The 27,366-nt window shown below is 42.9% G+C and overlaps 1 protein-coding gene across 8 annotated transcripts in view; it reads right to left on the bottom strand.

Annotated features, from left to right (window-relative positions):
- Positions 1-5,076: 5,076 nt before the first annotated feature.
- LOC120896472 (gamma-aminobutyric acid receptor subunit beta) overlaps positions 5,077-27,366 on the bottom strand; it is a 75,694-nt gene continuing 53,404 nt past the window's right edge. For 4 of the 8 annotated variants that reach the window (XM_040300613.1, XM_040300615.1, XM_040300616.1 and 1 more), the window contains 4 exons: positions 24,878-25,015; positions 14,390-14,674; positions 10,187-10,665; positions 9,299-9,463 (listed from right to left, as the gene is read on the bottom strand). In XM_040300613.1, the coding sequence (XP_040156547.1) occupies positions 9,299-9,463; positions 10,187-10,665; positions 14,390-14,674; positions 24,878-25,015 (1,067 nt within the window). Of the gene's footprint in view, positions 9,464-10,186; positions 10,666-14,389; positions 14,675-24,877; positions 25,016-27,366 lie in introns of all 8 variants that reach the window. The other 4 variants (XM_040300617.1, XM_040300621.1, XM_040300619.1 and 1 more) reach the window with 3 other exon arrangements.

Here is a 27,366-nt window from a genome sequence, read left to right on the forward strand (position 1 = left end):
GTGCACTGTTTTGCTTCGTACTGTGTTGTGTTGCGTTAGTATTTCTATGTATATATTTATAGTTTTGTTTGTGTTTTTTTTGTTTCGCTACTTACGTTTGTCGGGGAAGAGGGGGTGGGGGTGTGTGTTTCTGTTTAGCAAGAGTTTGGTAATAAAAACTGGATTATGTATGCAATTTGTTTTTTTTTCTGTTTTTATCGTCTCTATCGCTGTTTTGTTTTCCTCACTACTAATGCTTGATTATAATCTTCGCGAGTAGAACTCAGGTCTATAATACTCGGCCATTGAGCAGCGTAACTTTGATAACAGAAATCAAAACCTAACAAGATGGGGGTTTCATTACCCTTTACCCTTATGACCCCGCTTAGTCGGCTCGTGTGTGTGTCGCAAAAAAATGGGCTTGAGTGCGGCCACCATCACGGACACTTCCACCTTATATTGTGTACGGTTGTGACGCCTGATAGCCAGAATTAGAGGGGGTTTATTTTTCGAATTTTGTGCAACACAATGCGTGTTGTTCGTTATCGGGCTCTCACAGGTGACAGAAAAGGATGTGTGTTTGTGTGGCTTTTTGTGTGTGTGTGTCCTATTTACCGATTTTCGAAAATAACAAACAACCTAAAACAGGTTTGTGTCTATTTACAAACTATTGTTTTCGACGCTCTTTGCTGTTTTGTATGGATGTTATGCCTGTGTAGTGTATGTATCTGTTTGTGTAACGATTTATCGCTTAGCTTGTTTCGCCACTCCAGTTCGCCAGTTATTTTGTGTATGTCTAGTTTCTCGTTTTGCTCCATTATCTTCCTTCTCTGTTCCACATATTTTCACAGCTCTGTGCACAAACTGAATCAATGCTGCTGCGGTCATCAGCTACCTCCATTCCCCATTCACCTGTGTGCTTATTTTTTTCGTTTGTTTGTTTAAGATATTACATTCCTATATAAAAAATTTATATTTATTTAGAATTTTTCTTGTGTATTTTTTATCTCCTCATTTTCTGTTTCCAGTTTCATATATATATAATTGTATATATATAATATTTCCTCGTACATTAGGTTTTGCTGTGTTCATACTTTGCTGTTTTATATGTATATAATTATTTCTCCTCTGAATTGTTGTTCAATAACGCTCGCTACACACCCTTGAGGGTACACGGCAAGCCTTTTAATTCAGAGAAGAAAAAAAAAACAAACATTTCAGTGCTACTTAACTTTCTGATGTTGTTTGCATCTCTACTTATATACGTTTTTTTTTGTTGCTTCACAGGAGCAATGCTGCTTCCTGTGTTTTCGGGTTGTTTATTTACTGCTTTTTTTCTTTTGTTTTGTTTTTTTCTCTTTGTTTCACTAATACATTAGAATACAGCGAGTATTTAACACATACTTACACATTTTGCTGTTGCTTTGATCAGTTTTCACTACAATTTGCTTTGTTGCTTTTTGTTTTGTTTTGTTTTGTTTTTTTTTTCATTCGTGTAGTTGTTCATTTTTGGTTTTTATGCAACTCGTTTTGTCCCCTAAGTAACATTTAACTTTTTTTTTTCGTTTTTTTCTCTCTTTTTTCTGAGTTCGACTTCGAGAGTCACTGCGTTGTATGTGTGTAAGAGTGTGTTTGGTACAGTTTCTTATGCACACACACACACACACCGAGATCAATCACATTGTTGTGGGTTTTTCTTTTATCTTTCTTGTTTTGATTTGGTAGCTATTTGTGTGTTCTACTGGGACGAGGGAGTTAGTTTGTGGGAGGTGGGGCTTGGAGCTAGTGCTAGTGAGAGTAAGGAAAGGAAACTGAAGCATTGGGCGTTTAACGGGATGAATGTTGATAAAGGGCAACATGAGTTTTGTTATTAACAGGAAAGTGAAGGAAGTGAAATGAAATGAAAAACAAAATCAAGTGCCTTAAATCTGCATCTGTGTAGTGCCTTTCTAAGCGATTGATTTGCATCTTTACCCGATATACTACTGCCAACGTTGGTGCAGTGTAGCGTTACTTGGTAAAGTTTTGATTGTGACTTTTGGGAAGAACGAAACACTATTCTAAGCAAAGAACGTTGCCATCTTATAGGACGCAATCCCATTTTACGTGTGCGGTTTTGCACAAAATGATCTATTTGACCAGTATCGTTCAACTGTGTTGGGACCGCCAGACCCAAACGCGGTGTTAGCAGTAGTAGTGGTAGTAGTATTAGTAGTAGAATTAGTGCGAGCGAGCAGTGATCAATACTAAACTACTAGGAGACTGGTTTGTGGAACGCTTTGGTGAATGGTCCACGCCCTGTTCAACGCATCTACTACTGGAGGAGTCCCACTCAAGTAAGGAAGGGAGCTCGGCGAATAGATCGAACCATTGTTTGCACCACTACACATGCACAATTCGAATTTCATAAGTGCGCTCACGTTGTTTGCTTTTGCTGGTGATTAGTTATTTTTTAGTGTGTTTTGCTTTTGCTATTGAATGTTTTTATATTAACTTTTTTGCGTTTTTGTGTATGTGTGTGTGTGTGTGTGTGTGTGTTTACTCATTTCGATTCACCTGTTATATATTGCCTAGTATAATGGCCATCGTCCTTTCGTCCTGCCACCGTGATGCCATCATAAGGACGAGCTTGTTCACGCTTTTACCGGTACCGATAGGTTGAAAGTTTTCCCGTTTTTTACTTTGATTATTACAGTTTTTAATTTCCTGTTGTTTTTTCTTCTTCTGTTTTGCTTCGCTAGCCAGTATAAGGTATTTTAAAATGCTCTAAACGTGAAAAGTGTTGTGACCTACACGGTTTCATGTGTGTGTGTGCTCATACTAATGTGTTAAGAGGGGTGTGTGTGTGTGTACCGTTCTTCCGCTTACAACTATAGGTTAGTGTGTGTGTGTGTGTGTGTGTGTGGTTACCGTAAAATTGGGAACATACTAAATATTGTGTTAAATATGTTTTTGTTTAGTCGCGCTTTCTATCCTCACAAAACCATATGTAACAGTTTTATATTGTGCATGTGTGTGTGTGTGTGTGAGTGTGTTTGTATTAAATTTTCACTACATTTGTACACCCACTTGCAGGGTTTGAATTCCCCTATCGCCCGGTGTTACAGATTCGCTTATATAATTGAGCAGTTCGTTTCACCGGAGTTCCGGTATCCGGTTCCGGAGAAGGGCAGCGGTAGGACAAAACTAAACTTACTACTTACAACTACTGAATCCCGCTCTTTCTACCGCCTGTTCCGCCGTTGGAAAAGACACATTCTTCTACAGATATATCTAGCAGCACTAGGTGTAATTTTATAATTCTCTTTTGCTTTGTTTTTGTCTTTTTGTTTTTGAATACATTATTTTATTAATCTCTTCTTTTTCTTCTTAAATAGTTTTTGTTCGCTTTTCTTCTGTTCATTAAATGGAGCATTACCCTACTATGTATGGTCATTCTTCTAAGTGTTGAGTGTGTGTTTGTGCAACATTTATATAAGTCATTTTCATCTACATAGAAGCGTTGCACTGGAACATAAAACGGGAAAGTGTCTTTAGTAAATGTGCTAAGATTGATATAAAAATGTCGTGTTGGAAATAGAACCGATAGTAAAAAAGAACCATCAGCGCAAATTGGGATAAAAGAAATGAAAGTTAAAACAAAACAATAAAAGGGTGCTCAACAATAAGCGAATTGGTTGTGAACCGTAAAGCGGATACTTGCAAGTATTGCCAGTAAGCGAATGTTTACTTTTTTTTAAGATAAAAACACGATCAACAGTTTTGGTTTGTTCCTACTGAGAATTAGTAACTGGTAGTGTTTGCTTAATTTAGTGTACTTTTTCCTCCCTTTCTCTCTTTCTATCTCTGTTTCTTTTCTTTCTTCCATCAATGTTGCATACTTTCTTGCTTTCTTTTTTGTTTTGCTGCTATTATATAAATTTAGAATTTTAAATACTCGTCCCGTGCGAGCAAAGTGAATTCGTTTGCTCGTTCTATGCTCAACCCGGCGGCATTGAATAAGTGCTACAACGTATGTGTGTGTTGGATTTGGAGCTTTAATTTAACTGCTCCTTTTCCGCTTGTATCGATGCATTCTATTCAATGTTTTGCTTTGTTGTTGTTGTTGGTTCTATCTTGCCTAGTTATGCTTATCTAGTTTTGTTTGCCCCCATTTTCGTATGTGCTTTGGTTTTGTTTGTTACTATTTAGCATTTTACGACACACGTTCCCCGTTGTTTTCGTATCTCGAGCCGGAACGCCGCTCTCGTGTAGTTGTGGAAGTTCTGGAACGATAGTTTGTTTGTTTTGTTTTTATTACACATGCCACCTGACCGACGCTGTCATCACATCGCAGTAGCCTTGGCCTACTAGTTTCTTACCCCTAGCGTAACTTTTACATCCTTTCTCTCTCTCTGTCTCGTTCTCTGTGCCGTGGTTTTGCCTAATGGTTGACTTACTTTTATGAATGATGAAGTGTGTAAGGTGGGTGATCGAGAAACAAACGGGAAAATCGGGAAACTGTGCAGTGAGTGTTTGGGTTTTGGTGTGTGTGTGGTTTGCTGCTGTTTTGCCACAGTGGCAGTGCGCTGGAACCTTTAACCAGGCTTTAGTAGCAGTCGGTTGTACACTGAGCGAAGGTTACGTTGGTTACCAAGGACGACGATTGACTGCTCCGACGATTTGGAGCGAGAGAAAGAGTGGAAAGAGAGCGTGCAACATGGCCGTGCACTTCCCGTTCTATGGTGATATATCAGCCTACTATTACTACTACTACTATGTACTAGCTAGACAACTAGCGCGTCATACGTGGGAAAGTGGGGAAAATGATCCACAATCAGCTCCTACTGTGCTTTTTCTTTGGTTTGGCGGGGGGGGGGGGGTGGGAGGAGGCGGTTTGATTCCGTTTCAGATGATGAGAACTAAAGTGAAGAAAAGAAAACAGAAAACAACAAAACAACGAACAACGAAATTAGCTTTAGTATGAAAAAAACAATCTATTTTCCTTTTTTTCCAATCAATCTGACAGTTTGGTTTGGTTTTGTTTTTTTTTTTGTTTCTGCAGTTAACGGTTTGCATTTTCTTTACCGTTTTTTTGCTTTGCTTTGTTTGTGTTACGTTTGCAATTACGTTTGGTTACAACGAGTTTCTCTTACTAATGTGTGTATAAATGTGTACTTTTTGTTTGTTTGTTTTGCTTGCGCGGTTTCCTCTTTTCACGGGGTTTTTGTTGTGGTTGTGTGGTTGTTTCAGCGTGTATTTTTTGTTGTTGTTGTGTGTGTGTGTGTGTGAGTTGTTGTGTACTGTGTATTTGGGTTGTTTGCTTGTTGGTTTTATCATCTACGCAATTTTTCAAGAGCAAGTAATGAAGTATAATGGCGCGCGGGCATGCGAATTCACTTTTCGCAAAACACCCCCCAACTCTTGAAGGCCGAAACAACCGAAGCAAGTAATAGTAGTAGTGGTAGTAGTAGTAGTAGTAATAGTAGTGGTAGTAGTAGTGGTAGTAGTAGTGATAGTACAAGTACACTAGTACACTCTGGTGTCGTTCGTGTGGAAGGTTTACTTTCTTTTCTGTGTGTGTTTTTTTTGTATGTTATGTGTTTGTGAGTGTGTTATGTGGAGTATTGTGTCACTGTGTTAGTGGTTTTCGTTTTCGCAGCCAAAAACCTTCGAAACTATCGCGCGCGCTCGTGTGTGTGTGAGTGTGTTGTGTTTTTCTTTTTCTCTTTAACGGGGTTAAGTGAATTGGTATCGGGTGCCGAATAGTCAATGTCTACGTATGTATTTAATTAGTTTAATTAGAGTTTTCTTTTCCTCCTCATGCATATTTCCTCCTCTCGCTTTTTCTTCTCTTCTCGTTTTTTCTCTCTCTCTCTTGTTTTGCTTCTTTTGTTTCTCTTATGTTCTTACCGTTTTTGTTTTGTTTTTACTTCTACTTTCCCATCTGTTGCTTGCTCTTCGCCTTCTGTTTCTTCTTGTTTGCTTCTTTTCCTTTTTGCTCTCTCTCTCTCTCTCTGTATCGTGCTTCGCTCTAACAAACCCCTATAGGAGATAGAATAACTATAAAATTTCGGAAACAACAACTTTTGTAATCACGATTTTTTGTTTTGACTCGCTTTTTTTGTTTGTTTGTTTTGCTCTTATAACCACGTTATGATAGAGTTGCTCTTTTTTTGCGTTTTCATTTGAACTACTTTCTCTGGCTTGCTTGCTTGCTTGTGTTCTCTGTGTGTGTATGTGTGTATGTGTGAGTGTTTTTTTTTCTTGCCCTCTTATAGGTTATGCACGAAAGAGAGAGATAGAGATGATGGGGGTCTATGTGTGTGTGTGTGTGTGTGTGTGTGTATATACGTGAACAGGTGTGAGAAGGGTGCAACGCAGCTTTATGTGGTGGTGAATCGATTTCTTTTTTGTTGGTTGTAATACCTTTCGCTATTGACGCTTAGTTTAGAGCTTCCTTTTCGCTACTAGAAACAACTTATCCTAAACCGAACCCACACACACACACACACACGCACACCTACTAGCTGGGGTGAGGATTTGGTGGCTCCACATTGCCACACATTGCCACACATGCGGGTGGAAGAGGAAGGGTGAAATGAACGGAGCAGAGTAACCTAATTCTAATTCTAATGCATGTTCGCTACTAGGGCGTTCGTCGCCTACTCTTAGCATATCCTTCTTCTGGTACTGGAAACAAAAAATAAACGAACCACGGGCCGAAAGCTAAACATAGGAAAGCTGGCCTTGCTCTGGTTGGTGAGTGGATTGTTTTTGTCAAAATCGGGATGGGATAGTGCATCGGTTTTTTGTTAAGTTGCAATTCATTCCGTCCATCCTCGATTAAGATACGTCCTGGAAGCATTTCTCGATCCCTCGTGGTTGGGGACGTGGTTCAAACCAGCGGGTGCGTGCTGTGCCTTGAGCATTAGACTCGGTTGAACCATTGAACACACACACACACGCACGGACACGCTTAACACGCGCTTAATTCGACTAACAATCTAACTGTGGGTGGCTGTGTGTGTGTGAAAATAAAGACGTGGCAAGGAGAGATGCATTGTGCGGATTTCTGCTGCCAGCAGATCAGTGGCAGATCCCTAAACTGGAGGGATCAACACAAAAAAACACACAAACTATGAAACCACACTTTCAACAAAAATGTACATGGAATGAATGATGGTGGTGGTGTAACATCGATCGATCGATCAGAAGTTGTAATAGATACGGGATTTTCAACTTCTTTCGTTCTTTCTTTCTTGCCCTTGTAGTAGCAGTGATAGAGTTAGTAGTTAGTAATTGGTAGTACTAGTAGTAATAAGGGGTTGTAACAAGTAGTGATAAGTTTCTCTGCGTGTATGTGCGTGTGCATGGCTTTGTGTTAAAAACGTGCAGAGCGCGCACACTGTGGAGCACGAGAGCACCAGAACACGTGCTCTAAAAGGGCATTCACAGGGCAATTGATGTACTAGGCTTGTATGTACTAAAAGGGGCAGAGGTTTTGTTGTGTGTGTGTGTGTTGCGTGCAAGTACAACTAGAAAAGGACCAGGGCTGTATATAAACAGGGGCTGGTAGGTTGTTGGTGCTGAGGATGTAAAAAACGGATCGAACGATCGAGTCGAGTCCAGTCGAGTCGAGAAGAGAGTGTGTGTGTGTGTGTGTGTGTATGTGCGTGAAGAAATGTTTGGGTGCTATTGGGGTTACCTCAACCAGAATGCTTGATCAGCATTTCATATCCGAGGTCGAAAAAGACCGGCATGAGGTGCTCGATACGCTAAACCGCCGATAGGCTCAATAGACGCGACAGACAGCTTATCTGCAACTAATATTACTATCGAGCAATGCTTTCAGCCATGCTTCACCGAAAGCTTCAAGGGCAAGGGTCAGGCTTCCTGTACGTGTCTGTAAGTGTGTTTTGGTTTTGCAAATTGGTGTATGGAGTGCGCTGTTTTGCATTACCCTAAACTTCCCTAAACTGAGTGTAGTGAAGCAGTTTGAAGCAGTTTCGCGCCTGTGGTGGTGGTGGTGGTGGCATGTGAGTCTCTCAACGGGGATTTTTATTTTGTTTATCGATTAAGATAAGGTTGTTGTTGTTCTTCTTCTTTTGCTTCTAGTTTACGGTGTGGTATTTTCGTTTAGCCATTCAAATTGTGGACGAGCGTGGTAGTATCGCGCTAGTTGAACAATAAAATCTAGGGTTTGGGGGATGTTGCTTTTGCCGGTTTTGTTTTGCCATCTCTTCCTTTTTTTTTTGCTACTTCTGCCTCTGTGCTCTGTCCTCTGTCCATCTAAGTTAATACTTTCGAGCTGGCAGCACGATCCTCGCCTATTATATATCTATATATATACGCGTGTGTGTGTTTGTCTGTGGGGTTGTGTGGCTGGGTTTCGGTTTCATCCACACCCAGGTTAGACGTCCTCTTTTTTTGGGGGGCTTTGATACACTCTTCCTTCTTCCTCGATACTACCCCTCAGGAGGATTCTTTGCATTTTGCATACATACGCACATACATATATATACATATACATATATATGTTTGCAATGTATATATATCAAATCCTATCACGTCCTGCCCAGCTTCCCGCTTGTTGTTTTTATGTTTCGTCTGTGTGTGCGTGTTTTCGTGCAAGTTTTTGTTTTCTCCCCCTTAGCTGTCAATTCATCGCTGGCACTGCACTGTGTTGTTTGACTACGTGAAATGTCGTTTTTTTGTTGTTGCTTTGTTAATGTTAAGTTGTTTTTTGTTTTTCTCGGCTACTGCTTTTCGTCATCTTTCTTGGTGTATAAGTATAAAAATCGAACCAAAGCCGTAAATATAGGTACAAATTGGATGAGGGGGGCGAGGAGAGGGTGAAAGTAGGGATTGGGGGTAGATGGAGATGAAGTCCTTTGAACAGGATTCGCGATGACAGGGATTCTGCGGAAGGATGTCAAACAGGGACCGAGGAACCATCTTTCGAGTGGGGGGGAATGAGTTGAAATCGAATGAACTGTGTTGACTATTTTTGTTAATTTTCTCTCTCTCTCTCTCTTTCTCTACCTCTCGTCTTCATCTGTCTGACTGACTGATCTGGGGGAAATGGGAAGGGGGTGTTGTAGCGCGATTCTGCCTAAACCTATCATTGGTGGCGCTTACGCTGCTCGTACTGCATTCGCCCCGCGGAATTCGCTTCGACCATCGTGATGGGGGTTTGAGAGCAGTGTCTTGGCTGCCGGCTTCGCTGCCGGCTAGGATCGCTTCCGTCGCGGGCGCTCGGGGGCTGTCTGGTCTCTGGAAGGGGTTTCTTTTTTTTGTTTTGTTTCGGCGCAGGCTGCCGCCGTATCACGGATCGGATTTACTTCTCCTCGCCCAGCAGCACCAGATCGTCGGCCACGACGTCGCTGACGTGCAGGTAGATGATCCAGTACATCAGATTGAAGCAGACGAAGCACACCGGAAACACGATGCGCGAGTACTTGTCGATATCTGACGGTGTGATGCCGAGCAGCTTGTTGATATCCTGCGGGGGGAGTGGGGAGAGAAAGATAAAAAAAATCAATTAAAATCATTTAAAGGAAATAGCAGCTCCTACAATACGTCCTCTTCAGTGTAAAGTTACTCATTTGTATGACTGCTTTGTGTGTAGTGATGGGAAAAATGAAGTTTTTGTTGGAATCGATTCCAGCTAGCTACGCAGTTTCCTGGAATCGATTCCGGATAGTAGGTCCGGGATCAGTTTCCGAAATCGACTCCGGAATTGGTTCCGGAACCGGCTCCATAATTGATTCCGGAATTGGCTCCGAAGTCAGCTCCGGAATCGGCTCCGGAGTCAACTCCGGAATCGTCTCTCGAGTCAAATCTGGAATCGGATCTGGATTCAACTTCGGAATCGGCTCCGGAATCGGCTCCGGAATCGGCTCCGGAATCGGCTCCGGAATCGGCTTCGGAATCGGAATCGACTCCGGGATTGGTTCCGGAACTGGCCTCATGATTGATTTCGGAATCAGCTCCGGAGTCAACTCTAGAATCGGCTCCGGAGTCAACTTCGGAATCGGCTCCGGAATCGGCTCAGGAATCGGCTCCGGAATCGCCTCCGGAATCTCCTCCGGAATCGGCTCCGGAATCGTAATCGATTCCAGCATCGGAATCGGCTCCAGAATTGATTCCAAACACGGAATCGGAATCGAGTAGGTCCGATTCCAAGCTCTCACCACTATTTATGAGGTCTGCCGAATGGGCTTACCTTGCCGGGGTGTATCAGATGCTGGGGTGCTGCCGATTCCTCGTCCGGGCCGCCACCGCCACCGCCGGGCGGTCCGCCCGGTGGTGGGCCGCCGCCGCCCGGCTGCCCACCGCCCCGACCGCCGTTGATCGTGTTCTCGAGCGTGCCACCCTTCGAGTGGGCCTTCGGGTCGTGCACCTTGAACCGGACCTCCTGGAACAGCGGCCCGACGATGGAGCAGCCGCGCGAACCCATGTTCGGCGGCACGTTCTGCATCGTGCCGCTCCGGCTGCCCATCTGCTGCTTCGGCGTGTGCTGGTGCGTGTGGCTGTGCCCGTGACCGTGACCGTGGCTGTGGTCGCTCGCGACCGGGGGCGGCGGCGGCGGATGGTTCGCGTCTGCCTGCTGCTGCTTCTTCTGTTCCGCTATTTTCTGTATTGCCATGAAGCGCTGCTTGCGCATCTGTATCCGCTTAGCCATGTAACCGACCGTGGCGTACTCTGGGGTTTGCGGGGGGTTTGTTTTGGAAGTTAGGGGAGAGGGAAGGGACGAAAAGAAAGAGCAATCAGTACAACGGGCAGTGGAACGGTATGCGAGTGAGCGACACGACTACCACTAGAAGTTTACAGCTCTAGAACATCAACACATTGTCACCAGAACGCAAAACAAAGAAAATAGGCAAAAGCATCACACGCACACACAAAGGTGGTTAGAGAAGTAGATGCAACGGAAGTAGTAAAAACGAAATCAAATAATTAGTAAAAAAAAAAAAACAAAACACACACACAATTAACACACAAAGGAAAGAAAAGAGAAGAAAACTTAAAAAAAAATAAATGTAAATAAAGAAACTAAACACATCAAATAAACAGTTCGCTATGTACTTAGACAACACACGAAAACGAAACAAAACACACAACAAAAACAAAACAAGAAGTGGCGATTAAGTAAGTTGCTTGAAGAGACGCGGAGATGTACACGTGAGGCTGTGTTTTGGAGGTTTTGCTCTTTCTTGTTGCACACTGTTGCTTGTTGCCGAAAAGTAAGGAAACCAGTTGTTGCAGTGTTTGAGAAGGACGAAAAAACTCTTTGCACGCGCACACACACACACACACGGGAATCAGTAACAGAAACACACAGTGAGGTGGTATAGGGGCGTGTGTGTTGGTATGTGGTACCTCACAGCGCTCACGGGATTAAGTCCATTCGCGAATCCGACGCACGGGTGAGCAAGTGTGCCGAAGGTGTGCGCAGTGCGAGAGGGGCTTGGCGGGGGTGGGGGTTGCTGGAGAAGAGCTAGAACTAACACGACAAGAAAAGAAAGAACGGAAAACGAAAACAAAAAACCCCCCAACAACAAAACAACGAGTGATCCAATACACGCACACACTCGTCCGGACACCTACTGGATGTGTGATGTGAACGATGGGCAAGTGACGAACCGTGAACCTGCCAACCCCGCTCCTCTCCTCACGAGTGTATCACGAGGGGGGAGGGGGGGGAAGATGAGCGATGAGCAAGATGGTGAAACACATGCTATGCTTTCTTTGGCAAGGCATTAGAGGTGTTTTTGTTGCACATTTTAAACAAGTTTACCTTGATTCTTCGCTTACTTGCATACGCGAAGAATTAAGCTAATCTTTGATGCCTTGTAAAACGTGTGACAGTAAAGTGATATGCATGTGAAGGAGGAGGAGGAGGAGGAGGAGCGGTGGTGGTTTCACGATGGGTGCATGGGTTGACAATGGATGCATGAGATGAGAAAATTCGATAAATTCATCAAATTAACTAAAAGTAACGCTATTTGTCACCACCACGTGCCATTATGTTACAGTTTGCGGCTAGTCTGATTCTCATTTTGAAGTGTGTATGTGTGTTTACTGTACAGTTTCAGCGCCGAAGAGAGAAGGGACGAGAGCTTCTTCTCCGTTCGCTGTAAAGGCTGCTTACAGAAAGAAAGAGAGTGAGACGATATGGAAAACATTTTCCAAAATTTTGCTGCTCATTTTCCGTTAACTTTTCTTGTTTTTTTTTTTGGTTTGCTGTTCTTATCTGCGTGTAATTTCGGCAGGGCAAAAGCGTAAAATGGTAAAATGGCGTCGAAGCACTAAGCGCCGGCCTGCGTGTGCCTGTCATGAGTGAGCTTTTCCTTCTTTGCGGGCGAATGGGCTTTCGCGCGCTTGCATTGGGCGCCATCGCGTTAGGAAGTAAAGATTGCTGTCAAATTCGGATCATGGGGTGGGATGCATTTTGTTTTTTGGCCGAACGGCCGCAATCGGTAGGTGCTGGGTGAATGTTGTCAATGTAATTTTTATGTGTCTCGCTAGCGCGCGTGAAGGTGAAGGTAGCGCGGTATTGATGATGGATGCGCAACATCTGCTGCCACACATCGGCTGGGCGGGGGCCTTTGGTATTATTCAATAAATTCATCCAGATCGTTCGTTGTGAGGTATATATTTTGTTAATGTTTTGTAAAGTTAAAGTTTCATTAAGGCACAAATCTTGCATCGTATGGCTTACTTAGTAAGACTATTAGCATAGTATGAATATAATTGTACAAGCAAGTTTTTGGTGTAAATAACGATGATTCAAGTTGTAAATCTAACCTTATACTTCGCCTTTCTATCGGTTAGCGTGTTTCGCTGTTTTGGTTATTGTTTTGTAGATGAATTTATCGAATTTAGTTGAGCTGAGGCGCATGGTAAACTCAAGATCTTTTATGGAAAAGTTTCACACAACACAATTGCAACATCATCACGTTGAAGGTGAGATGTGCTGGTACAGTGCGCGGCTGCGATAGGCGTTGTAGAGTGACAGAAAAACACAATGTGAAGGCGCAGCAGATCAAACACGGTTCTGCACACTGAATGAGAGGCAGAGCAAATGACAAAGAAACGGAGGTGCAGGGGCTTGCGCTTAAAGCAAGCTTGAAAAAATATTTAAAACTTTTAAAAGAGAGAGAGAGAGAGAGAGAGATAAAGACTCGTCCTTGCACTCTGGCTGGTGTCATTTTCCACAGAAGCGATCGATTTTTCGCTTCACGGCATACAGGTTCCATATGTATCAAGAAAAAGGAAACGTTTGGTTACTGGGCTAGTAGAAGTGCTAGTGTTTTCCCTACAGCTCACGTGTGTGCTCCGCAGGGGGGGTTGGGGGGGAAGGGAGGTTTGAACTGGTGAGGGTGTTTGAAGGGAATTTTTCACTTTCCATCTCCCGGTTCGAGGGGCAGTAGCCGCGGTTGGTTCCGCTTGCCGTTTGGGCGGTTTTCCGTTTCCCTACACAAAAGCTCTCGTACGGCGCTGAATACTGGGTTGCCGTTTGCCGTTGGCCAGCCGCCTGCCAGCCAGTATCAGCGTCGTGTGCAGCTTTGATGGAAAGTGAAAATTTCCCCCTCATTTCCCCTATCCTCCCCCTCCACCCAAACCCTCCTGGTTGGTGGATGGTTAGTGGTTGGTGGATTAGTATATTCAGTGCGACGCCATTTACACACGACGGCTAGTCGAGGGAGCCGTTTGCTGGGTTATTCGGGGTAAGTGGTGTACACGTTAACGCACAGAGTTATGGCACTGTGTATTGGTTGTGGTGGGGTTGGGGAGAGAGAAGGAGCGAATAAAAGAAAGCAGACAGTAGGAAAGTAATGGTACAGATACGATAAACAAAAGGAAAATTAAGTAAATTTACAAAAAAAAAAAACAATAAAAAGAGAGAGACGTATAAACTACATTAATAAGCATCGTTAAGCTGAAGTAGAAATAAAACGGAAAAAGTACATTAAAAACCGCAATGGAACTGAGGAAAATCAAAATGACAAGTACGAGACTATTGCGCCCACAGAATGACGCAAAAGAATAAAGCGATAAAAATAGAGTAATAAGGAAAGATAGACAGAGAGAGAGAGCATTAGCGAAAGCAAGAACAAGTGAAATAATATAGCAAAACAATATCAGAAGAAATTGGTTGGAACAAGGACTCGTGTATCTGGCAGAGTAGATAAATAAGTAAAAGAGAAAAGAAGAAATCGAAAATTCAAAAACCAAACAAACAAAAACGAATGTTCTGAATCGTATGTTAACCGCACGTAGGAGCAGTACAAAACGGAACAATGCAACGAAACTAACAGAGTACAGTCAAACAAACAGTGACAACGGATTACTTAGAGCATAAATATATGTATACAAAGAGGTAGTTTTTTTTGGTTATAATAAGAAAAGTAGTTTTATATACCCAGCAGACTGGCAAATACCATGACGAAGCATGTGCCTAAATATACGTCAATCGATTTTACATAAGATATTTTCGGTAAGGCAGCATTCGTTGACGACATCAGTGTTGTCATTGTCAAGACAGTAGTTACACCTAATGCAACACGTGCTGGTGTAGCATTTCTATTTAGCCAAAATGATACCCACGATATGATTACAATTAATCCGGATGGTATATAGATTTGAATGAGATAATAACCCATCGAACGTACAAACTGTATTTCACATGCTAAACGTGAATAATTTCCTATAAAAAAAACAGAAAAGAAGAAGGTAGTAAAGGTTACAGACAATGTTTCGATTAGTATTTTTGCTTTGATTCTTGCTTTAGTGAGTAGGTAGAGTTATTTAGTTTCTTTTTTTCCTTATATGCTATATGCTAGATGTGAATATATAGTGATGAGAATGGTGCATGATATACTGAAGATGATAATGATGATAATGATGGTGATGATTGCAATGAGTGGATGATGGAACTGATGATTGACAGTAGAAAATTGAGACATGGATGATGGGAGAGATGATGAGTTTTTTTTTTCTTCAAAATCATAAAGCCAAGTAGTTATTGAAACATTCAAAAAAGAGAAAGTAAGAGAGAGAGAGAAAGAGAGAACGTTGATATGATATGAAAGGGTAAAAAAGGGGCAAACACAAAATGCTTAAATAGGTTGACTGGCGCAGTATAATGGTACAAGAACAAAGTGTATCAAAGAGTGTAGGAAAGAATGATATGTAGATAAAAGATGTAGTTAATATTTCCTAAGAGGCTTAAGGGCTAGTAAGATAAAAAGAAAACAAAAATTCGTGTGAAAAAAAAAACAGTAGCAACAGCAAAGTCTAAAAGCTATCAAATTGGTTAAAGCGTAACAAGAAAATTAGGTTAACGTGAGGTGAAAAAGAGCATACACAAGTGAAGATCGGACTAAAACGAAACAATGCAAATGAGTAGAGTACGTAGTGTACCTAACGATTGCACAGAACAAGAGAAAGTAGTAATTATGAAAACGAAACAGAACAAACGCTTGACAGTAGATAAAATAAATCGTTACCAGTAATTTATATATGATCAAAAATAGATACAAAAAATACAGAAACAAAACACGGTAGCTTGTACAGGAGATAAAAGAAGAGCTAGTGAACGAATCTTTACATTCGAACGAAAACTGTTTGTGTGTTTTTTTTTCTCCTTCGAAATAGTTGTAATGAGTAAAAGCAAAACTTGCAAGGTGGTGAAGAATATGGTGAAGAAAAACTTATACTGGGCAAATTGGAAACGCATAACGTTTTGTGTGGTGTTGTTGATGCTGGCGGGAGAAGGAAAACAAAAAACCCCCTCGATTGCCAGCAAAACTGACCTCCTGCTTGATAGTAGAGTTCGATATGATAATACTACTTCTAGTGGTGTGATGGTTTGGTGGTTAGAGTAATGTCCTAAAGCTTAACTTTGCTTATAGAAGATGTAATTGTACACAAAAATGTAAATCAAGAGAACAAAAACGCAACGATTAAAATCTCTTAACACACCCCCGGGCAGCTTAGAAGGCAGCCACGGGTGGGCAAAATATCTCCAACAAGCTTGTGTGTATGGTGTGGACAAACTTAAATCCGCTCATTATCCTTCCTATGCATCACAGAACCAGGCACAGAACAAGAGAAGAGAGATAGCAAACAAATGTTATAATACAAATAAAATAACGTTAAAAGATTACTAAACCGCAGCCAAGATGAAATAAAGTCAGAGCCAAACCGGTTGGGTGAATGAATTTGGCAGTTTCACTATCCTAGATGCAACATGCAAGTACATTACTCAGCTAGGTTCAATTAGCAATTTGCAGGTTTTCACGTGTGTTAAGCTTGGTTGTTGGTTGTCTACAATGCTTTACTTTTTTATCGCTGTGCCTATTTGGTTTTGTTGTATGGGTCTAAATGCATAGTTATGGTAATGTTAATTGTTGCTGTTAGTTTCATATTGAAGATTTTATCAAATTTAAACTTAAAATTAATTATTTTTTTGAAAAGAATTAAAAAAATTACAACAAAGTAACAGAGACACATTGAAATGGGTGAATTTCAAATAGGAATACTAAGATCGATGAAAATTACACATCATTCTGGTGTATTTGTATTAAAAACAAACGAGCAACTTCTAATTCGAAAACGTTTGAATCAAACCAAAAAGGAACAAACAGTACTGAACAAGCGGCGGTATGAGAGAGAGAGAGAGAGAGTACTGTATGTGGTACTAAGATTAATGTGCTAATGTTGTTTATCAGGTGGACATGATTTTTAAACCACACAACTTACAAAAGCACTCTCAAAAGCATCGTACAAGTCAAAAGTAATTGATGGTTACTGTATGTGTGTGTATGGTGTGTGTGGTGTGGTTCATTAGATTCGGGTTCGGTTTGATGGCGTTTTGCGCGTTGCATTTGCACACGAATGGCTTACAGTAGAAGGTATGGATGCAAATATTTATAAAGATTGTAAATGTATAAGTAGATGAGTAGATAAAATCTGCCGTATCGAAAAACCCATGCATAAAAAACGGGGAGGGGGTAAAAAGGAAAATGGGAATGCAGCAATTAGATGGTAGTCAAAAAATGAGGAACACAAGAAAAACGATGGCTAACGATGAGGTAAACAGGGGCAAGTAAAACGATACCAAACCGCACGCTACTCGCTCCTAAGCGCCAAAGCAAATGTACGGTGGCCACTAAGACGTCGTAAAGTAATCCCTTAATATGTTGCGGTCGAGATGGTGGGATGGGCGGGACTTTGCTTACTTTTTTCTTCTTATTCAAACTATAAACGGCCGTGTGGAAGCCTCTTTTTTGAAAAGTATTTTACATACGAGAATGTTGAAAATTAACGAAACAAAAAGTGTATGTGGAACGGGAGATTGAGGTTTTAACCGACCGACTCTTAGCGTTTGGTAGTCATTTTATGGGTTTTTATCGTATTTCTTTCGGACGTGTTAATGCGATGCAAAATAGAAGATGGGAAGGAAACGAGAAAAGCTCTAGCGTGGATAGCATTAGTTAGAGGATGGGGATTTCCTTTTTCTATTGTCGGACAGTGGGCGCGTGTGGTTTCATGCGGTGAGGGGTAGAATTAAAATGGTCATTAAAAAAAGGCACTCTCTCACAAACACACACTCCCATATATACACATTTGGGATAGCCTAAAAAGGGGGTGCGGTGAGTGAGATGATATGTTAATTTCCAACAAATAATCCTCCCCTCGCACAACAAAAAAATCCCATCACGATGGCGAGGGGTTAAACGGACCCCCAAGCCGTCATTAAAAGATGCTAATGATTATCCTACTTTATAGGTGTGTGTGTTTGTGGCATTTTCGTGGAGGTTTGTTTAATAGTTGTTGGCGTTTTTGGCAGCTGCTTGTTTCGGGACGTTATATATGAAACATTCGGCAAAACAAAACCCAAAGCAAGCGTTTTTTTTTGGAACACTACGGAGATATACACTATGGAACCAGTTCGGCAAGAAGATGATTTAAACTCTATTATTATGTAAGAATATGTTAGCTAGAAAAAAGAGCAAAATCAAACAGCACAAACAAAAACGGCAAGGAGTAAACCTAGATGCGATGCATATAATGCGATCTTGACCATTTTGATATCACAAGCAGTGTGTGTGTGTGTGATGAGCGAAAATGGGGGGCGATGGACTTCGAAAAACCCGCTCGAAACTCTATGCTATTCTAGCTATCGAATGAACAACAACAAAAAATGAATCAAAACGAAACGAACGGGTTCAACGTTAGTTACTGGACGACTGTAAAATGGATGAAGTTCAATGTGGAGGATGGGTTCGTTTTGTTTCTTTGCTATTTCGAGCGATGAGGGCAAGATGGGTTGTGGGCTAATAATGTGTGTGTGTGTGTGGGGGCGATGCGATTTCGTTTTTTTCTCTGCATCATCAACATCGGTTATGTCGGTTGGTGCATCGTTTCTTGCATCGTAGCTACAAATAATCAAATCCGAAACATTGTCCTGTAGATGCTTTGGAGTTGAGCGGTTTGGGCTAAAGCGAACCGAGCGCTAGCTTTCTTGGATGGGGAGGGACTGGGGGAAAAATAGGGTAGTGTGTGTGTGTGTGTGTGTGTTTTTGTGTTTTTAGAATACAGTGTCCAGCAGAGAGGGGTTTGGGATTGTTTGGCACGAGCAGAGAGAGAGAGAGAGGGGGATGTTTTTATCCTTCTTAATTCAAGCTTCCAATACTCTACACCCTGTGGAAGGCGGAGGCATTTCCGATCGGAGCTGCTATTTCGAATGTTCCCGATCGAGGTTCGAGTTCCTATCTGCCAATCAAATGGAATTGCAAAACTAGAAGGGAGTAAGGTGACATACATACATACATACATACATACATACACACATACATACATACAAGTATCGAGAAAACAAGTGGGACTAGTTGGCATTTTGTGAGAGCATCGGGAGAAGATTAAATTCCCCTAGCATCCCTCTTTCCCACCGTCTTGATGATTGCCGGTCATCTCATCAACCGACCTAGCGTCATCCGGTTCGAAGGACCAAATGACGCGCGTACACACAGGATTCAGTTTGGGAATTCCTTTCCCACCGAAAAAAAAAGCAAATCCCGGAACTCGAATCGATTGTTGTTCTTTACTGTACACCTCCTCTTCGACCTCGTGTTGTTTAATTTAGCTGAAAATTTGGTAGCTCTGTCCTTTTGGTCCTATCGCAATTTCTTGCTGTGAACATCCAATCTATATCGCCAATAGGGAGGTGGAAAAGCAGTACCATGGACGGCACTTTCCGCTAACCAATTACATTCCGAACTCGATTTCGATTCGCTATGCCCCAAGGAGGGAGCAAAATTGGTCGAAGAATCATTAGCAGCGGGGGAAGTGGGGGAAGACGGCAGGGTGTGTTGCAAATTTAATTCTTAAAATTTAGCTCCTTTCGATTAGACACTGTATTTGCGTATTGTGGAGGATTTTGGGGGGATAGTTTTTGGGTGGGGTTGTGTATGTTGGGTTCCAGTTTTCTTTTCTCATGTTGGGTTATTCTCATCGATACGCACCCTGGCATTGAGATCATTGTTCGCGGCTATCGGGTCGTCCCAGCGTACGCTGGGGGGCGTCTTTGGCTAGGCAAGTATATTTAGCGGGCAAACCTTAGTTGCTATGGGGCCTAGTGTGGACTAGTGGATTCAAAAACTGCACACTGCACACAATTATGCAATACGTTTTTCAACGAGTTCAAATGACGGCACCAACCAATCATTCTAGAGAATGTTTGGAATGTTTTATTTGCCATTTCCATGTAATTATTAGTGCTTATAGTTGACCTTGACGCGTAATTTCGGGTCCGTTTGCTCTGGCTGAAAACAAATTTACCATAGTGGAGCTCGCTGCGTGGTCAGTGTGTACCTCAACGACATAGTGTGTTAGCAATTATTTCGAAAACCACAAACAGAAATAATTTCATGTTTCCCTATTTCTGGTAGGTCTGCCCACCAGCGCGGAAAGTGTGCTATGATTGATGGGCCATAAGATGTAGGCTTTCGGTGTCGTACGGTGGTTGGGCGCGCACAATCATAACCAGGATCGCTCTACCTGGCCCACACATACAGGATGTCTTGTAGAGTGAACCCCTAAGCGACCTGCGTTTGTCCACGTTTGTGGTGGCGGCGTTAATACAAGACACCGGAACGGACGGACGGACGTACGGGAAGTAACAAGAGTGAAAATAAGGGAGATAATCAAACCGGGCACTTACCTGGTTCGGTGGTTCGGTGCACTGTGATTACCTACGGAGAACGCGTGTGTGTGTCCTCTACGCCAGCCTGTGCGTGCTTTGTGCTTTTTGAATTTGCCTGCATTCTTCATCTAGTAGTAGCTTGGGTGGAAGCAGGACGTGGCGAACGTGGTGCACGTGGAAGTGGAATGAAACTCTGGGGAAGACCCTGCAAAAAAAGCTCGCCGATAGACAGACGGAGCGAAGCCCTGCAAGCTCTAAACTTTCCATCGCGTAGGCGCCCCGCGATTGCCTAACAACACTTGGGAGAACACTTTGCCAACCAAAGAATCTCGCGTTCCCGAGCGCCCTCGAGGTGCCTTGAGTAGATAATTAATATTTTCGTTCTTTTCCCTACTACTGCCTACTCCCGCTTCCAGTGCAGGGTTGTATATGTTGTGGAGATTAATAATTGGCCGTCACGCAAACGCGAAATGCCCGGAAGCCCGGAAACGTGGCGGGGTAAAAATATGCCACGTAAATATCCGGCGTGTTTTGTTATTAGTGTGACTGGTTGGTTTTTCGAACGTATTTTACAAACCAAACTGAAAGAAGAAAAAAAAAAACCTTTGCTTTCTGAGGAGCAACTATTTTCCAGTAGCTGACGACTCAACATGACGACTCGTTGCTGGCGAATGCCCGCGCCATACATGACATTGGCGGGTTTGTAATTTTCACGTAATGCTTGCGTGACTACGATGACGGCGAAGGGCGTACCAAATTAATCCACCATCCTCCGGGTGGTAGCAGCCGGAGCCGGGGTGGTTCAGAAGGTTAAGAGCGGCTAAAGCTTTATTTAAATAATTTTGCACCCCGCCTCTGGAACGGAACCTCAATCAAGCCCCGGGGTTGCTGGCCCCACAAAAACGTGTGCAAAAGAGTGTGTGTGTGTGATCGCATGGGATTGAGCTGCGGGGGGTAGTAGGTAGGTGAGTTTTGATATTGGTTTGGTGTTGCCGTCGTTGCACAGCCACACAACACCGAGGTCAGCAGGATAATTATGATGAAGGAGAGAATAAAAGCACACGCACTTTTGTCCCCCCGTCGCCGCCGATCCGCACGTTCTCATAAATGGTCGGCTGTCACGATGAGCGCTCGGTGAGGTGACATCTGGCGGTAACGATCGTTCGCGAAACAAAATCTGTCACCTAGCAGGCACTTGGTCAAGGTGGGTACGAAGAAACTGGGGGACCCATCCTCCCATCCTAAATATCATTACGCATAATGAAGGTTATCGTTCTGGCCTTGCGCGGTGTATGCGTAGGATGATGGTTGGATCGCTGCTTCTTTTATTTTGTGTAATATTGAAGCTCCTGTGGCCATTCGTTTTTGGGGACGATATTGTTGTTGTTGTTGTTGGACTGCAAGTATCCATTCCATTTTGCGCTGCTCCACCATCCGAGAGTAGGGACACTGGATGAAAGCACAACTAATTCCCGCTGTCCGTTCGGGCGAGCGGGCGAGCTTTTGCGGGGTAATGAGATTTCCAATTATTTGCGCCACCCGCGGCGTGTAAAATGGATTAAGGATGGGTGGACGGAAGCAAGCACGGCAAGGGGGGAAGCCCAGCAGCAAAAAAGAAAGGGACACTTTAGGCGTGATTTGAATACTTTGCTCCATTACATTACAGCGCTAACATTTCCTTATTGTGGTTGGGCGCAGCTACGGCCGCGCGCGGCAGCTTAATACAGTCATCTACGTGATGTATTATCACACTGGCAACGAAGAGAGAGCGTTGGAATCGTGTTCGCGTAAAAAATAATAGCCCACAGCTTATCTGCCGTAGAGAGCACGACAGCCACAAATCGAAGGGAGGTACAGTTTTATCGTTTTGCGATAGTTGCGATAAGAACGGGCTGTGTTCGGTTCCAGTGGCTTCGACAATCCAATCGATCCGGAATGCGAGCCAGTCATCAAATCACGTTTAATCCTAGCGCTTCTAGAGTTCTGGAGGTGCCTGGAGGTGAAGCGCACTACACACCGTACCACACTTTATCGCAAAAACCGATAGGATGGAAGGGTGGAGGTTGCGTGCAGCTATAATAAAATAGGTTTCCGCTCCAAACGATGTGTTCGGCAATAGAGATAGTTTGCGGTTTGTGCTAAACCGGCCTGCTAGTTCCGGTTCGGTTGTGTGTGGATTAGGAGCAGCTAGCAACAAGCGTCGTTAATTTAACGACGAACGATTTTGCGGCTTTTGCGGGTGAAAGCGAATTTAGTATAAATCGCTGTCTGTTGGGCCGCGTTCTGTCACAGCGCCTCATACAAAGCATGAACGCACTCAATGTGGATGATCTGATCGTTCTAGGAGCTCCGAAAACGATATCTTTATCTTATCTACAGTGCTCTTACACGAATTAGTAGACAAGTTATATAGCCTACTATAGTGCAACTGTTAAATAGGAACATCTTCCTATATTGTAAAAAAATTACTCTAGCAAAGCACGTTTCCATCCGGAGGCAAATCCGACCACAACACCACGTGGTATCGACCTGGTACGGCGCAAACAAAAAAAAAAGCCCTCCAACAAAAGCTTTTTCCGCATCGAGTGACGCATGATGACGTCTTCTCGTACGGCAAACATGGCCTAACATGGGCAGCGCCGGGCCAAACCTTCTCCCTGTCGATGATGATGGTTTTCCATTTTCCATCCCAACACACACACTGGAACTCTGGCTTTATGATAACTTTTCATCAAAGTTAAACACATCCGTTGAGGGTTTTGTATTTTTTTATTATTATTATTTCGCCACCGACTGCACTTCCTGCCCCTGTTGAGGGCCTATTCCTGGTGCCGAGGTTCGACCTGCTCGGGCTGCTGCTCCGTGCTCGATTTGAGCTGACCGTGGACCGTGGATTTTTTTAATGAACCTGTCAATCCGATCGAGTCGAGGGCTTTGCTTCCGTACCCATGAGCCCCATGTCATGTTTCAGCTACACAAGCCATCCCAAGGCTAGTGTGTGTGTGTGTGTGTTAAAACCGTGATACGAACGGTCAGCGGGGTCGAGAGTGAAAGATGCAGCCTGCTGGGAAGGTTTCCGCCTTCAATGGGATGGAAGGCGTGAGATGTTTTTTTTGGAGGAAAAAAAAAACAGTAAAAATAGAACCTTGGAAGATTCATCCTCACTCGATCGTGCGTACCGGAGCAGTAGGGGGGACTCTGTGCGTGTGTGTGTGTGTGTATGTTGATCCTTATACTTATCTCCCCTTTAATGCTACAACACCAAGAACCCTTTCAGAGACACGTGCCACGAGAGAAAGGAAAAGCCCCATCCAATACACATCATTTGCTAATCATACTTTTCTCGAAGGATGAGCGGCGCTTGAGCTTCTCGAACGCTTGACTGACCCGAAAACCGATTTCGTTTAGAATCGGTTTTGTTTATTATTATATTCATCTTTTTTTCTTTTTCACTGGAACATCAGGGGGTACAGCATCAACAACGTCCGAAACAATATAGGACCCAGAGAGCGAGAGAGAGGGAGAGAGAGAGAAAATAGGTAATGATGTGTTTCCGTGTGGATTGGTAGGATTAGTTGAGCGTGAGTGTGTGTTTGTGTAGAGGACTCAGTGACAGAGATTGTTTCGGGGAAGGAGCTTTTCTCCTTTTTGCCCGTCCTTGGGACTTGCTAAGACTTTATACATCTCTATGTTAGAAGCGAAACGATAAAAAACGAGCCCGATGTTACGAGCGACGATCGTAAATGGATCCTCGGGCCCAGGAATCCAAATATATGATATTGAATGAAATGAAATGAATTAAAAAAATGACTTACTGATGACTTACGACTAGAGCGAAAAGATTGTAGAGCAAGATACATAGAATCACACACACGCACACACTTACATATATATAACAATATTTAAATACACGAAAAGGGGGGCTCTTACAGGCGATAGAGATGTTTGGTTTTTGGTTTGCAAATATATTATTGCTCGTTCGGTGATTAAAGAGAGTGGCGAGCGAGAGAGAAAGAGATAGAGAAAATGGGAAAGAACCAAAAACACAACAGAATTTGACAGATAAAATACAACTTTAAACTGAAAACCACACACACACACGCACACACTTAATCCAGAGGAACATTACTATAGATGCATTAGGTATACTGAGGCTTGATCGTAGTTTTGAGCAATAGAATCATGTTGCTGTGGCAGAGAAAATGGGCGAGAGCGAGTAGCGGTCTATACATACATTTATGGAGATATAATATTGGCTTGTTGATTTGTTTGATTGATATGCGGTTTAAGTATGATTGATCGATAATGCGGTGAAATTGTGGGTGGTGGGATTCGCGTTGCCGCGTTATTGTTTTTTTTTTTGGCAAACAACGAACGGGGAAAGGGTAAGGAGCATAAAACAAAATAGGATAAACAATCTCATTGCTTTGCTTATTGCTTACGGGTACGATTCGATTGTTTCGGGGTTTTACGTTCGCATTAGATGGTGAATGAGCATGATAATAAGAGAAGGGTTGGTAGAGTAATAGAGTAATAAAAAAATAGGAAACAACGAAAACAAAAACAGAAAAACGAAGGTACATGGTAGCGGAATGATCGAACAAACGGTGGCAGGGAGAAGGCTGATTACGTATAAGTTAATGAAGGTTTAATGAAGGAGATTATATTTAACAAGAGATATCGGTGACCGTCTACAGGTACCTGTTGTGAGACTGATTTCCATAGCACGTTGACGGTGTCCCAAAACCTTAAACTGAGGCAAAGATACTTCGCTCGAGACTCCGACCGAGTTGGGGCCCTCATTCCATTTGTATCGGATATCTCGCATCGTGTAGCCGACTACGCGTGGGGGGGAGCATTTGGGCATTGGTTTTTTTTTGTTGTTGGTAGAAAGGTGTTAAGGGGAAGAGAGTTTTGTGTGTGTGTGTGTGTGTGTTTTTGGTTCGAAGAAGAACAGGGGTTTGGCGTGCGCGTACATTCAAGTCAACGATCGAATGGACGGTTGTTCGGGGTTGTTTTATGCGATATTGAACCACAAAGTCGGGGTCGAGGCCACCAATCCATTTCGCGTTGGTTGGTTTAGTTTGTAGTAGTAGTAGTAGCAGAAGGAGTAGGTTACAGTTAGTTTAGTTGTTGGGGTTTGGGGTAATTTAATGTTTGCGGTTTACGAGCACAAACAGTTAATGGGCAAGAGGTAAATTGCCCCGCGAGCACCAAATGGTGGCCAAATGGGACAAGGATACATGCGTGTGCGCGTGAGTGTGCCCAGCGTGAAGGGGGAGCGTGGCAAGGGGGGGTTTTTTCGTTGATTAATTATTCGAAATTTGCAAAACGCGATTTGGAGTGTAGGAACCGTATTGAAGTAGTTTTTTTTTTTGGTAATTAGTTATTTTTATTTTCACAACCAGGTCGGGTGGGCGGGCAGGCGATGGTTTGGTTCATTTGTTTACCCAAACAATGCAATTATATACACACGCACACGTACACACATATACAGAGAGAGAGAGACAGAGAGTGAAAACAAAAAGCGGGATATTGTTGTATACAGAAAGAAAAAAAGAAAAGAGAGAAAGATATGTGAATTAGAAAACTGGTCAGCTTGATACAATTATAATTATCTACCATTTAGAGAGTTCTGAACAGGGAGGTTATGTTTTTTTATTCTGTTTTTCGTTGTAGTGGGTTAGTTTTGTGTTTTGAGTATTTTTTGTTCGCTACTTTGTGTTGTGTTGGCGGTTATCTAGGTGTTTGTGTACGGCTCTTGTTGGCACTGGGTAATTTTGTAATTTATCCTAACGTAGTTGCCTCGCTAACGATCAATTTTATACATGAGGAAACGCGCATTTTGCAAAGAGAGTTTTTTTTTTTAATTTTAAGATACTAAACAACCGAGATATATCCACACATTAAGGCACGCGAAACGGAGTGCGACTAGGGGTTTTTGCAGCTATTCTTTTGCTAGGTAAACGTCGTGTTTTGTAGAGCCTATGGAGCTTTATTTGCTACTTTCATTTAACTCACAACACTATGCCCTCTAGACAAACAAGAGGAACAAGGAAAGACACAGAACTAGTTCATTATCATGATATGGTCAAGGTTAGGAAGGGCCTTGGAATTGTTTTCACTATGCACCGTGCAAATAAAGTGCCATACAAAAGTGTCTCCCGGACGACTAATTAGGATGGAAGAGATGCAAAAGTGACGCCTCTTGCTCTCCCCATTAACCGAGTGAGTGATTTAGGTTAAATGGGAGCTGCATGTGTGTGTGTGTGAAAGTCAGAGGCACACAATGCAATGTCCGTTTTTTCTTCTTTTTCATACTCCTACCAGCTACAATGTTATGGTGGATTTGTTTGTTTTTTGCTTCTCTTTTAATCCGACAAGATAAGAACCGAGTGCCAAGCGAACGGTTGTGTGTAAGGATTGTTTTTTTCTGCTTCTTCCTTTTCTGCTGCTGTGTGTGAAAGTGTATTATATTTATATGTATGTGTGTGTGTGTGGTAGAAACGTCTTCTTTCAGTAACGGAAGCAAATGTGTCAAGTGTCACTTGTAGTTGACATTTTGTAGCTGCTGACGTAAGGCTGCATTTGAAGCACAAATTACGGAGAAGCACACAACCAACGCACACGCGACGAGACAACGATGCGGCGGACGTGCTTTGTTTTGCCTTGTTGCCGCTGCCCCCGGTTGTGTTCCGGGTTTTGCGGGGGGGTGCCGGCACAGGGTGGCACATCTCCTGCACCTGCAAGGGATTTGCTGCACTTTGTTGGGACGATTTGTTTCGCTTGGGGTGCAGTGGTGAACGGGATGTGGGAGGATGTGGGCAGTTTACGGTGCGCTATACAGCAAACGGTCGGTGTGTATGTAGGGCGTGTATAACGCAGACGAAAGGGGTACAGGCACGATTGTGTGCGTTGCCATCAGCTAGAGAACGGTCCAAGAGGGCGCGTGTGGTACCGTACTACTACTACCGGGGCAATAACATAAGGTTTTCACAGCAAATGCGATGCGGGTTTGATGGTTAATAATGGGTAATGAATAATTTGCGAAACATGAATTAATTCGTATTAGAACGTATTAGAAAATGGAGCTGGACAAAAACAAGGGGTGTAGTGCCCTGTTCGCTACTATTGTCAAACACGGTCACGCTACAGCAGCAAGTCTTACTCAGTAGTGAACGCACCGCCGT

The sequence above is a fragment of the Anopheles arabiensis genome, chromosome 2, assembly GCF_016920715.1.
Source record: "Anopheles arabiensis isolate DONGOLA chromosome 2, AaraD3, whole genome shotgun sequence".
In the NCBI taxonomy this organism is placed as follows: Eukaryota; Metazoa; Arthropoda; class Insecta; order Diptera; family Culicidae; genus Anopheles; species Anopheles arabiensis.